General features: G+C 35.3%; 1 protein-coding gene across 1 annotated transcript in view; it reads left to right on the top strand.

Annotated features, from left to right (window-relative positions):
- The window catches only part of LOC150105286 (diuretic hormone receptor-like), a 100,914-nt gene extending 87,911 nt beyond the window's left edge, over positions 1-13,003 (top strand). Inside the window, exons 12-15 of the mRNA XM_090393924.1 lie at positions 467-552; positions 4,185-4,317; positions 10,354-10,395; positions 12,676-13,003. Coding sequence (XP_090250050.1) covers positions 467-552; positions 4,185-4,317; positions 10,354-10,395; positions 12,676-12,933 — 519 coding nt within the window. The 3' untranslated portion in view covers positions 12,934-13,003. The remainder of the gene's footprint in view (positions 1-466; positions 553-4,184; positions 4,318-10,353; positions 10,396-12,675) is intronic.
- The last annotated feature ends 1,191 nt before the right edge of the window (positions 13,004-14,194 follow it).

Here is a 14,194-nt window from a genome sequence, read left to right on the forward strand (position 1 = left end):
ATGCAGCACTGCGACTTCAATATGTAAAAAGCTTGTGAATCCCCTAATCGAAAACAATAATGAATTTATATATCAATTCCATCCACGTGATGTTCCTGAAAGTATAACACTGGCATCGTGCGTGTACATTTGTGCATGATAGGAGAGGCTTTATACGGAATGGAAGTATAAAGGAAAAAAGAAGGATAGGAGGACTGTACATCTGTAACAACGTGTTTTCATAGGTGGGATGCAAATCAGGGAAGAAAAAAGGTACATGCATACAGGTTTCGACGTAATATTGTAACTAGGCTAATTCTGACTTTTCCTTGACTGTATTTGTCGTTTCCTGCAATAAAAGCTTGAAACAAAAATTTCTCCTTTTTATACTTGATTATTTTTCTGTCTCCCTTTTCGTGAAATATATACAAAATGACTAAATACAATTGTTCTAGTGTATGTAATACTGACAATTTTCTAATTATAGGTAAATATCTTCTTTCTGGGAAAAATCATGTGGGTTTTAATTACCAAACTTCGTGCCGCCAATACCGTTGAGTCCCAGCAATACAGGTAAGTTAATGTTCGCCTTCTTATTTAATTTTTCCAAACAACTGTATCTTCTATATTTATAGTACTGTAGATATCATATCTATGATTAACTATTAAACTATTATTTTTTGGAGAAAAAGACGATGCTTTTATAAATAAAAATAATAATTTAAAACGCTTCAACGCCAGACATGTTGACGCTGAATGATACAAGGTCTACGTTTCTAGCTTTTCGCATTTGGATCATCTCATTATGTCCAACGACTTCCAAATTTTCTCATTCTTAATCATCCACAATTATCGATTTTATTCTCCATGTTCACAAATAAAAGAGAAAAAAATATATATGTATGTGTGTGTGTTACGGTTAAAGTGATAAATCCGGTTATTATTAATAATTACCGGTTAAAGTGAATAATTTACGAGAATTAATCACGTTAACCGGTTAAAGTGAGGAGTCTGGCACATGTAATAAAAACATGTTTATAGGTTTTGTATATAGGTTTTCATTCTCAATAAAAATTATAACAGCTTAGGTTAGTTTATAATGGAAAAAAGTAAGGAAAGTACTTCTTCTGCACTCGATGAAATCAGAAATCATTATAAACTAACCTAACCTAACCAAAACTAATTAATGGAGAAGAAATATAAACGTTGTTGTGGGCCGAGCTTAATGATTGCAAGCAGATAAATGGGAATAACAAATAAAAGTTGTTGTGGGCAGATGAATGGGGATTATAGAGAAAGGTCGTTGCTGTACCTCTTTCCTCATCAATGGAGAAAAGACTGATCAGTTCCTCTCTAATTTATCTATTATCCCCATTCATCTACCAACAACAACTTTTATTTGTAATCCTCATTTATCTGCTCGCAATCATTAAGCTCGGCCCACAACAACGTTTATCTTTCATCCACATTAATCTGCCCACGACAAACTATGACTCCACTCTGGTTCGACATGCGACATCCAGGTTAGTTTAGGTTATATTGATTTCTGATTTCATTGCGTGCAAAAGTACTTTCCTTACTTTTTTCATTATAAACTAACCTAAACTAAGCTGTTATAATTTCTATTGAGAATGAAAACCCATATACAAAACCTTTAAACATGTTTTATTACATTTACCAGACTCCTCTAGAAATTATTCACTTTAACCGGTTAAAGTGATTAATTCTAATTATTCACTTTAACCGGTAATTATTAATAATAACCGGATTTATCACTTTAACCGTAACATATATATAAAACAAGTGATTGTTGACAAGCAAAAAATTATGTAAATGCGAAGTGTTTCGGGTTATGTTATAAAAATGAGTCCTATCAGCAAATTCCTAATAATGAAAATCAATAAGAAATCATTCAAAATAAGGCATTTTATGTATTTAACATTGATGCCAAAGCAGGGCTAACGCCTCAAAAAGATACAACTGCATGTAGATAGCAATCAGTTGGTCTTGTGCAATGTAAATCCCCCCAACCCCACCTCCGCCTCTTGAGGACAACTAACTCATCTTAAGTTGGAAAACTCGAAAATGTTTCGAGAATCTCCATGAAGGAATTCGAACTCAGCTTTTTTCAACCAAACAGCTCAAGTTATTCATCCAAGCACGAAGAGGTCGTTCAATGATAAGTCACAATACATCTGATACCGCTGTACACAAGGGAGTTGTTTAATTAGAATTTTCAATGAACGTTTTTTTTATTGATTTCTGTGGTAAAGTTTAAAATGAGGTAGGAAAAGACGGGGAGAGAATCGAAACAACGTTATGTTTTTATACGAAAGATGATTTCGTATGAAATCATCTTTCGTTTCTTCCGCAGGAATGGAAGGAGTGTATGGTAATTCCATTGCACAAGGGTGGTGAAAAGACCAATGTATCCAACTATCGACCAATTAGTATCTCAGGGTTGGTGGTGAAGATTTTGGAAAAATTGTTCAGGGCTCGCATTCAGAAATGGGTTGACAGTGAATCTCTACTTTGCAATGAAGACCATGGGTTTAATAATGGAAGGTCATGTTTTAGCAACTTGCTCACATTCTATAACAATGTAACCATTGAACTAGACAAGGGGAATGTATATACCATGATACGTTTGGATTTTTCAAACGCTTTGGACAGAATACAGCATGGAAGACTGCTGCATAAATTGGAGAAGATTAGTTTGGGTTATTAAATATTAGCGTGGGTAGCGTATCTTCCCCCCATGCATGGCGTATGGAGCGCAGATACGCTATCCATATAATTATATAAGGACTTAAAACAGTTTGGGCTTACGCAGAAGGATATAAAAGTTCTTTCCTTGAGGGCCGTACAGGTGGCACGGCGTTGCAACAGGGAATGATTACTATGATAACGCGAACAGGCATAGGGTGAAACACTTGTAAAGGCTTAGGCCTATATCAAGTCTCGACGAGATGTCTGAACGTGATGTAAGGGTAGTACTGCCCATAACCAGTACAAAGATTTTAAAAAAAAAATTAAATTAAATTAAAAAAAATAACAAGTGGTGTACCGCAAGGCACATCACTTGTTACTACAGCTATTTGCTGATGATTCAAAGATAGGTGGGGTAATCAGGAATGCCGTTGATATTCAGAACTTGCAGAATGATTTGAATAGGCTGGAATTGTGGGCACGGGAAAATGGGTGTCAGTTCAATGTCAGTAAATATAAAGTCATTCACTTCCGCGTGATTACATATCCAATGTCGTATTATACTGGTGGGCTTAGGCTAGAAGAACTGATGAGGCTAGGGATCTTGGGGTGTTAATAGATAGGAAGTTGAAGTTCGGGGGCCATGTGGCAAAGATTGCAAATACAACTCAAAAATAATTGCAATGCTGAAACGAACGTTCACATGTAAAGATAAGGATGTTATTTTGCCTCTTTACAAGGCCTTCATAAGACCTCGCTTGGACTATTGTGCGCAGGACTGGTCTCTGTTGTGATTCTGATATATTGGAGAGAGTTACAAATGATATCAGGATTGTGGAATACTGATTATGAAGACATATTGAGAATTTGTAGGCTACAGACACTAGCAAACAGGAGAAAGAGGGGTGATATGATTAAGACGTACAAACTTCTGCAAGGGTCATACAGGATTCCAAATGATGGCATTTTTCAATTTATGGAGGGTGGAAAAAGGAAGAGAGGGCATCCTTGGAAGCTGAGAATGAAGGCCACTAAAAAGAGGATGAGGGTTAGATTTTTTTTCTGACGTTAGTGGTGCGTGATTCGAATGGATCACGCACTTTGGATGTTGTGAGTTCAGGCAGTGTGAATGAATACAGGAATAAATATGATAGCTGGTGTGTGTGTGTGTGTGTGTGTGTGTGTGTGTGTGTGTGGTATGTGGCCTCCCTAGATGAATCTCTGACTCCCTGGAGGTCTCTCTTAATAATAATTCATGTTTCATAAAAATAAAAAGATGGAAAATCGTGAATAAAAAGGGATAAAACAATTTAAAAGACGGATCCTATTTACCAAGACGCGTTCCTGCCTTTATCAGAAAGCACAAATAGGATAACTAACAGTTTGGATTTTAATGCATTTCTATGTCCGTCTGTTATATACAGGCTATAAGGATATATATAACGCAGCACACATCCACGATAAACGAGTAATATACCAATTATTATTTGTTTCAGGAAAGCCGCCAAAGCTCTACTGGTTCTTATTCCTTTACTTGGTGTTACATATGTGTTGGTCATTGTCACACCTAGTCACAGGACAGCCAAAGTAGTATTTACTTATCTACAGGCCACCTTGCTCTCAACCCAGGTAATTAAAACGGTTCGTTATACATCTGTGAAATATTTAATTCCGAATTGCTGTTTATAATTGTATGCAAAATTATTCTTTTGAAGAAGAAAAAAATGGCTGAATTTAGAGAAATTTCTAGTGAGAAACGTGTCCAGAAAAACTATAAACAAGCGACAATAAGCCATTAAATATTTTATAAAAGCCATTTACAATTAACTTTAACAGTATTTTTTAATCCGCTTGAATCTTGTAATACATTAGAAATATCAATTAGAAAGTCCACAAAACGCTTATAAAATTGCAACAGACTTCCTCCTAAAAAGTTCAATATCTTAATTTGTTTTTAAAGTAAACAAAAATGTCATAGTATACGGATCCCAATTTTAAGTGAGACGACGTTTTGAAGAATATCTTCTACTCAGTTGAAGCTGAGTATTAAAAACAAAAACAAGAATATTTGATTCGGAAATTCCCGTACCCGAAGCGATCTCCGAAACCTTTTCGGAATTAACTCAATGTGTATCAAGTAAATTCTAAGGTTTCGGAGGTTGCTTCGAGCGACAAACACCGATACAAATATTTTTGTTTTCGCTTATAAATAAGATTTATTTCTGTTTCAGACAGAGTGCAAAAATGATTTGCCATTCAGAAAATTTTAATAACATATATTAAATTATACCGTATTTTATTAATAAGATTGCAATTACGAAACTTACGGGAATTTTAAAACTAAACATTTCATAACATTAAATCTTAATCAGAAGATTAAATAGTGAAAGTGCAGTTTCACTATGAAATAATATATAAAATTATAGATTATTTATAATTTTATACATTATATAGAAAATTGGCGCTTATCAATACTAAATATACATCACATGAAAAGCTTGTTAGGGGACGAGACCATCATAAAGCGACAAGAATACACAAGGAACCAAAACTAATCAATGTAACAAAAAGTCAACGCACTCTATTTGTCATTATTATTAGCTTTGCTCTTTGCTCCAAATTTTCCCAAAATATTTTTATATGTCTGACAATCATTTCCTACTCTGCTATTCAGATCCCCAACAAGGACCAACCTTTCCTTTTTTCATTGTGTCAGTTGCTTTTTCTAAAGCCTCAAAAAATTCCTCCACTTCTACCTTAGGAGCCTTCTGTGGGACCATAGGCACAAACAAGTCTCCAGTTCTGGTATTTCCCATTCTGATATTTGCCTACATCACTCTACTTGAAATTGCCTGCCATTCAAGAAGATTACCCTCGTGTTTAGTGTTGAATACGAGGATAATCTTCTTCAATGGCAGGCAATTATCATTTAAACATAATAAAATCAAAACCTGTCTTTTAAAAAAATTATTCTTCTTTGACTTCATTTAAAAAAAGATGCATATTAATGAACACTCGTAGAAAAATATAACTCAACTGACTGACACCTGTACACGCAGTTACTTGACTGAAAAAAATTACAATGCAAATATAATATGCAAAATTTCTCTTTTCTTTTGCATAGTGTAGTAAATGTATTGCAAATGAGTAGAAAGATGTTAATTAGCGATAGCTCTGCTTACTTTATTGGCTTATTTTCGCAGATCCCAGAAAACATTTTCTGCTGCTCTCTTCCCTTTATAAAGAGAGAGCAGCAGTAACATATGAATAAAATAATAAAGTATTAAAACTTTAAAATATTAGGAATGAATAAAAATGAATATACATGTAAAAATACAAGCAAGAATGAAGTGAGCCTGGCAAATGAACTCGATGTACGGATATTGTGGATTTTTATTTTATTTTTTTGAAACAATAACGACTCGCAATTATATAGGGTGTCGAATAAAAGACAAAATAAATAAAAAAAGGGATCAAAATAGTTAATAGAAATGGGAATTTAAATTAATGTACAGAATCTGATCATATCAGGATTTTGAGATATTAAAAACGAACTGAAAATAAAGACGAGGAAGCTGATAAATGCTATTGTTCAGTGTCTATTTTTAGACAAAAAAGAGGGTAGGATGCATCAAGTAATTCCAAAAGTTTAATCTGAAAAAAATAAAAATAATAATATTCGTTAAGGAAGAAAATGCACTTCAGGTTTGCAGTCATCTGCAAGATAACCCGACCATTCAGGTTAGTGAAGAAGGTAAGCTACAGACCATCTTTAAATATTAAAGTTCACAGCTCCACAAGCAAACGACTTGTACAAAAGCACAAATAAATATGCTAAGGTGAGAAATACTCGCACAAGAGAAGATTCATCCCAACTCATGAAGACCGGAGGGGGGTGGGATAGAAAGGTGTGTGACCGTGCAACATCAGAGATGCCTGCAGGAATTGTACTGTTGACTGTTTCAATACTGAATTAATCTCATCGTAGTAATTCTGAAGGATTACCAAACTCGTCAGTCGACAAGCTTTTGTCGAGCATACATTTGTTCATTCACTATAAACTTACACTCTAATACGAAAGAAAATCTGTGGATGTTTCATAACTTAAATAACAGACACCACAAGGAAAAAAATGAAATATTTAATTAACTAAAACTGGTTAGGATTTCGTATCGAGTTTCTCCAAACATCAGTGCAAGAGGTAATTACAACTGCATTCTTAAAATCTACAACAAACTCCGGAGCTTCCTTTGAATAAAGGTTCATATATGAAGATACGTAGATGTACAGAATTTTCCTAGAGTCCCTATGGTTAGTATCAACCTCATCCTTAATTGTGTGTCCTGGTCGTGACGGTATTCAATAGAATACAGTAATTATACAAATTAAGATATTTATGAGTGATGGAAGATATACTTTCATCATTCACATGTGGATCAGAAACATGGAACAAGACAAGAAAAGAAGAACAAACTCTCAGAATAGCTCAGGTGCAATAGAACGCAGGACTTGTAAGATTAGCAAAATGGAACATGTTAGAAACACGGAACTAAGAAAAAGTTCAGGCATAAAAGATGTGGTAACTGCAGTATATGAAAGCAAGATGAGATGGGCAGGTCACATAGCCAGACTCAGAGATAACAGATAGACATATAGAATATTCAACTGGCAACCAATAATAAAGAGAAACAGAAGGAATACCATCTACAAGATGGGAAGATCCACAAGTGAAATCTATGGGTATAACATGGAAGAGAGAGGCTCAAGATCGAGATCGTTGGAGGCATCTTTGTGACCTGCACTCATGGAGAAATCCTGAGTGAAACACAGGTCCATCAAGGTAATACAAATTAAGTGGACATTGAATCCAACATTATTTCAAAGCCGAATATATAGAAACTACAAGAGTTTCGGCGGATCCAAGGGTAAACAACCTTTCAGGACAGGGGCAACTCATGGCAAAGGTGGAGTAAGTTCTGATCACTTTCCTTAGTATTCTCCATAATGCAAAACACATCTCCTTGCGGACATGTATGATGCTATGCATTATGGGAAGGGTTCACTACCCAGACCGGTTTTGACCTTTGTATAGGTGAAGTGGGCTCTGAAAATAAGACGATCCCGAAAGATCGCCAACTCAGCATTGTTCCACTCAGTGACAGGCTCACACCAAGCAGAGCCATAATCTCAGCGGTGGCTCCCACTCAGGGACAGGCAAAACCCTACCCAAAAAACCTACTCGAAACCGGTTCGGAGCCAGACCCAGGTTAAAGTGATGCAGAAGTCATTCTTTTCCATATCAGTTGCCAAAAGGAGTACATTTTAAAAGGTACCAAGAATTACTGAAATCAAGAGCCAAGAGGCTTCACCGGCGATGCAAAATTATACAAATTAAGTGAATATTGAATCCAACATTATTTCAAAGCCGAATATATAGAACCTACAAGAGTTTCGCGCTGAATATGGAAACTATAAAGTTTCGGCGGATCCATGAGTAAGCAACCTTTCAGGACAGGGAAGCCTCTTGGCTCTCTATTTCAGAATACAGTAATTTCTTACTATTTCACATATTACTATTACTTGGCACTTCAAAGACTCATCGAGGGAATGTATTTTTACCCCAGTACACATAACTCCATTACTTAAACTACTAACTACGCGGAACGCCACTACCATCATCAATAAGCACAACGTTATTCTACCACAATAGCATTTTTGTAAATTGCGTGCGTTTTCTTGACCCAGGTCGAATAGGTTGAATCGTATATAGGCAAATTAGCTAATTTGCCTATGTACTATGCATATCTCTTCAAGTCATTTAATCTCAAAAATACAATTAACGAAGATTTTAATTTACTTCATAGATGTTCGTAATAAATTTGTAATTGCATCTTACTGTTGCCTCACTTGAATCAACCCCAGGAAGTGTTTATATAATAATAACAATGGAGAAAGCAAAAAATTTACAACTGCCTACCGATTAAATTCAATGCATTAATCTACTAGTCTCTCCGAGTGAACCTTGTTTCCTAGTACAGTATGTGTGTTACATATTCACAATAAAACTTATTATAATATTCTTAACAAGTACATTAAAATATGTAGATTAAATGGAATACTTAACCTGCGATAAGTGGTAATAAACAACCACTGCCTTGCAGGGGACAATAAAAATAAATAAAAATTAAATGTGGAAGCGATATTACGTACTTGTTCTTTACGCATTCAACACTGCGCAAACCTACATTGACAGAACGACTCGATCGACATCTCAACTTCATTCAGTAAGTATAAATTTACGCCACAACTTAGCATTATTATCGCCGGGGACCAGTAAAGCAGTTAATAGGTAGATCTCTTCATACAGTCAAACAAACAAAAAATTTAATTCAGAGGGAATATTAGGATTAAAATTGGTGTAATTTATCAGACAGTTAGCACTTTACTTTATATAAATTTCTGTAATTTATAATCCCTTTACTTTAATCAATTTCCAAATATATTTTTTGTTAAACGTATTTTATATTTCGTAATTCTCCCAATATTAGTATTCGTCATTTTGCATCAAATACTACTATTACGGTATCGCCATAGAATCAGCAGACTCACTGCGGAAGACCCGTAATAATTAATATTCACTCACCTTGCTTAAACTTATTCACTTTCAAAACTGTCTTTGGAAATACATTGTAACCAATTACCGTTTTGGAGGCACAAAATCTAGTCCGCATACACATACTGACCACCACACGCTTACACAACTTCAGGGGTGGCCCCTAGTTCTCTCTCTACTCGTCATGAATTAAAAAAATCTCTATGTATAAACGAATTTTACACTAAAACTTATAGATTTAAATGACCTACCTTGCTCTTTATAACAACTTTAAGCCAACTTTCGGGAGAGAATAAGGACTGGACTCGTAATATTGTATTTTTAATGAAATTTCTCAGTTTGCAGTCTCCCCTTTGGTGTTTGCACAAGCAGTACTTTTGCAAGACGTGCAAAGTTAAAATTTCAATTAATAAGCATGCACAGTTTAAACAGCTTAATTTATATATAGTACTAATAATAAATAATTCTAGTTTAACGCAAAATCACTTTTACACAATTCAATCTTCTGCAGTAATTCGGCAAACGACACAAACATCTTCCACAACGTAACTACCAAACGATACGACTAATTTGCATGCATGTATGCAGCGCCACTTCACGTTTCGATTGTATGAAATTGGTTCCAAGTAAGCTATTTATTTATTAAGTGACTAGCTGGTACTCATTAAGTTTGCAATTTTTTCGTGAGAAAAACCAACATAATCACAAAACTAAAAATAGTAAAATAATTTAATTTGTGTATTGAAATGAAATTTTTGAAGTCTTAATTTTTATTCCTTTTTATAAGCTCAATAATATATTCACCTTACAGAGCTCTTAATGTTTATAATTATTTCAAACGTTATCATAATCAATGAAAAATATATGACACAAAACGAGCGATATCCTTTAAATTAGCAAAGGATAATTAAATCAAAAGCACTCTTGTTTACAATATATAGATATTCACATTCTTTAAGTGAAATGCATATTGCCGGTGATTAGATTGAACTTGATATCGTTGTTTTGCTATGATTAAAATTACTAAAAGTACTATTTTTTTTTTCATTTAGGGACTCACCGTGGCAGTGCTATATTGCTTCTTGAATGCTGAGGTAATAATACAGGTTCCAGTAGTTTCATAAACGTTAGCCTTCTAAGGTCTTGATTTTAATATTTAAACATTAATGTTTACTAACGATGTTTGCTTATTTAATACCAATATTTATTATTTTTATCATTTCGGTTCTTTTGACAGTAAAAGAACCAAAAAGGGTGAAAACAGCTGAGTGTCAGAATTGCACATTGAATCGGTATTTCTTCTTTTACGATAACGTTTCTGTTAAAAACATGCTGCTCCTGAAGTTTCCTAATGATACCATTTTGTGATTAATGACCTACTTTCAATCACTACTGATCTTATTCACAGCTTCACTTCTGATTGTGCACTTCATTTGAGAAAGCTACTGATGCGATGTGTTTATTTCAGGAGAGGTTATTGAAGTGTCAGTTCAAGAAGCGAGATCTGCCCTGATCATGTCTGGTGATTTATATATTACTGAGAGTTAAGTTAGGTGAACTGAGATGATTTTTGCGAGGAAAAAGGAAAGACTGTTTAGGTAGCAATGAATACTACCAGGTTTTCCTTGTCCCATTGAGATTATCATTGCAGATGAGCTTCATGCTTGGGACACTGCATAGTGTGTCCTACTCATTCGACCCACTTTGCAATGTCCCAAGCATGAAGCATCTGCAACAATTCCACTGCCTTAAACACTGATCTTCAGACCATCCCTTAATGGGACAAGGAAAAGCTCGTAGCATTCATTGTTACCTAAACAGTTTTTCCTTCTTTCTTCGTAAAAATCATCTCAGTTCACCCAACTTAACTCTCAGTATTATATAAATCACCAGACATGATCAGGTCAGATCTCGCTTCTTGAACTGACATTTCAAGAACTTCTCCTAGCATAAATACATCACATCACTAGTTTTCTCTGCCTCTAAAAATCCGAACAAGATAATAATACTTTTCACCCTTTCAACTATTACCTTTGTACAAATCTCAATCCATCCAGTCTTAGAATAATGTTCACGTCTTTGGAGTGACGCACCTAAAACTTCCCCAGAAATTCTTAATGTTTTCAGATTAGAGCGATTTCACTGATAGGTGATCCTTCTTTTTCACTGATTGACTGACTTCAGCCTCTGTCACACCTGCACAATTCTTCGCACTGCCCGGACTTTCATAGTGACCTTTCCATTGAAGTGGCAACCATTGTTCCTTCACTTTCTGTTAAGCTTGTTAAAGCAAACGCAGCAGCTGCCAACCAATCATTCTCAATACAACTGCAAACACACTGAATCTGCTTCTTCTCTTCTTCATTTATCCCATATATATCTCTATCCTCTGGAACAGCCTTTTCAATGAGGTGTTTGTGAACAAATCATGCATCATTAAATTAAAAAAAGAGAGAGGGAGCATAGAGAAAATGGAAAAAAATACGGCTTAAGCAACAGATCAATTTTCTGATTTTTATCGTAAAACGCTTTTTGAATAGAATGTTAAAGTGTAACTAACATTCAATGGGATTCATTACATTGAAGATAGCGAAAAAGGGTTAGAAATTATTTTCTTGGCAGAATGCATGATGCAAAATTTCACGAATCCTTATGTGAAAAATCTTTCCTTGCGTGAAATCGCCAAAAGAGTTTTCTCTTATTCTTCAAAGAAGAGTGAAAGTTTTCTATGAAAGAATCTTCATTGCAGTTGACAGATGAAGTTTTTTGAACAGCACATAGACCCGGAAGCGGAAATAGAGTTCGATGGTGTGTGGTTTTAAGAACAAACCACACACACACGCGCGCTTCTTGTAGCTAGTTTACTTGAACGAAGTTCAAGTCAACTTCAATTACCATCTCGTGAGTGATGTCCAAAACATCCCACTGATATAATGAATCCGATCTTAATTGTAAGTTGAATTAATATTTTATAACATGTTTTTAATAAATTAAACTCTTAACAGTTAAATAAAAATGTCACTATTCTAAAAATATAAAAGATCCATTTAAGAAACGAAAACTTTATTCGCTAAAACAAGCAAGTACAGTATTTTTACCTTTGCGTTGCACAATACAGCCAAGTACCTTTTTTTTTTGCCATTATGTGGTTCGCTCTTTGAGGAAATAGCAAGTTTTAAAAGAGAGCATTTGAATAGTGTTTGCCTCAGTATGCTTGAAATGGAAAGGCATAATATATTGTAGAACTATTTAACAGGTACGAGTAACGTAATGGTTGAAAGACGCCTACAACGAATTACTCACAACTACACATAATACTTGATATTTCTGTAAGAAATTGTATAATTCGTTTATGACTTGTTATTTTTCTACAGGTTCGACATTCCCTGCGTCACCATTTCGAACGATGGAAGACTCAGCGATCTTTAGGGGATGCTCACCATCATTCTTTTGCCAACAGAGCAGCTAAACTTGGCGATATGTACTACGGAAGTACGGGGACGCGAGACCGAGAGAGTTGTGTCAGCTTCACCACCACAACGATTTGCATGAACAGCCACTGTTCCAGATGCTCTGCTGATGGCGGAGACGGCTGTTATTGCGCAGCTGGTTTTAAAGATGAAATGGTGTAGATAATAAAAGATGTACATCTGGAATTCTGTAAATGTCTAAAGGAGAATTAATTTTGTAAAGCTATGTAAATCAAATAAATCTCGAATCGTCTGCTCATCTATCTTCCTTTCATATTTAATCTACGTGGGCTGTTCAATAAGTAATAAGACTAATTTTACTGTGGCGAAACCACTCATCACAATATTAATTTCTGTGGAATAAAAAAAAGTTGCTGTCTGTATTAACAAAAGAGGTTGATAGATGGCGTATACGGGCTGATGTGTCAGAGTGTCACATGACTAAACGCAAGCTTGTTTCGGAGCACCGACGAGGCACGACCAGTCTTCGAAATGGAAGCGTCCTTGGAACAGCGTTATGCGATTATATTTTGTGAATGTAATCGCATAACGTTTGCAAAAATTGGCATCGGACACTTTTAACATGATACGCGAAGCTGTCCACGATGAAGCAATGTCGAGGGCAAGTTTTTTCTCTGGCATAAAACTTTTAACGAAGGAAGGCAAATGTGGAAGATCTTGAACGTGAGGGAAGACCTTCAACGTCCATCACAGAGACAATGATCAACACAGCGATTAACATCAAGCACGTCAAAAGGAAGCGTCCATTGCTGAAGAATGGCTTCTTATTGCACCAAGATAATGCGAGGCCACATATTGCTGGTTATGTAGTGGACGTTTTGCAGAAGAACAACACAGATATCCTACCACACCCTCCATACAGTCCTGATCTCGCACCGTGCGATTTCTGGCTGTTTCCTCAGCTCAAGAAACCACTAAGAGGTCGCCATTTCGAAAGCAACAAAGCATGTGTAAAAGCTGCGGAGGCGGTTTTGAGAGAACTCTCAAAAAACGGACTCTCACATGTGTTTAAGAAGTTGACGCAACGTTGGGACAAATGCATCGAGTCTCACGGTAGTTACTTCGAAAAAGACCATGTAAATGATGACGATCAAAGGTAATCTGTTTTCTCTATAAATATAGTCTTATTACTTATTGAACAGCCTACGTATTATCGTTGTACCCTTCGGCATACAAAAAAAAGGATTATTTCTTTTTGTTATTTCACGTTCGCATCAAAAAAGCGAACTTCAGTTTTTATTCTCTACTTACAAAACTGAAAATCCACATATTCAGTTAGTCTAGTAACGTACAATTATTACGTATAAAATGAATAATTATGAATTCTTATATCATGACTAATCTAATCAATTAACTACTTTTATTCCCCAAAGCAGGCAAGACCGCTTTTCCCTAACTTTTT

The sequence above is a fragment of the Typopeltis vanoorti genome, chromosome 6 (genome assembly GCF_054136105.1).
Source record: "Typopeltis vanoorti isolate ZY-2024b chromosome 6, IOZ_Tvanoo_1.0, whole genome shotgun sequence".
In the NCBI taxonomy this organism is placed as follows: Eukaryota; Metazoa; Arthropoda; class Arachnida; order Uropygi; family Thelyphonidae; genus Typopeltis; species Typopeltis vanoorti.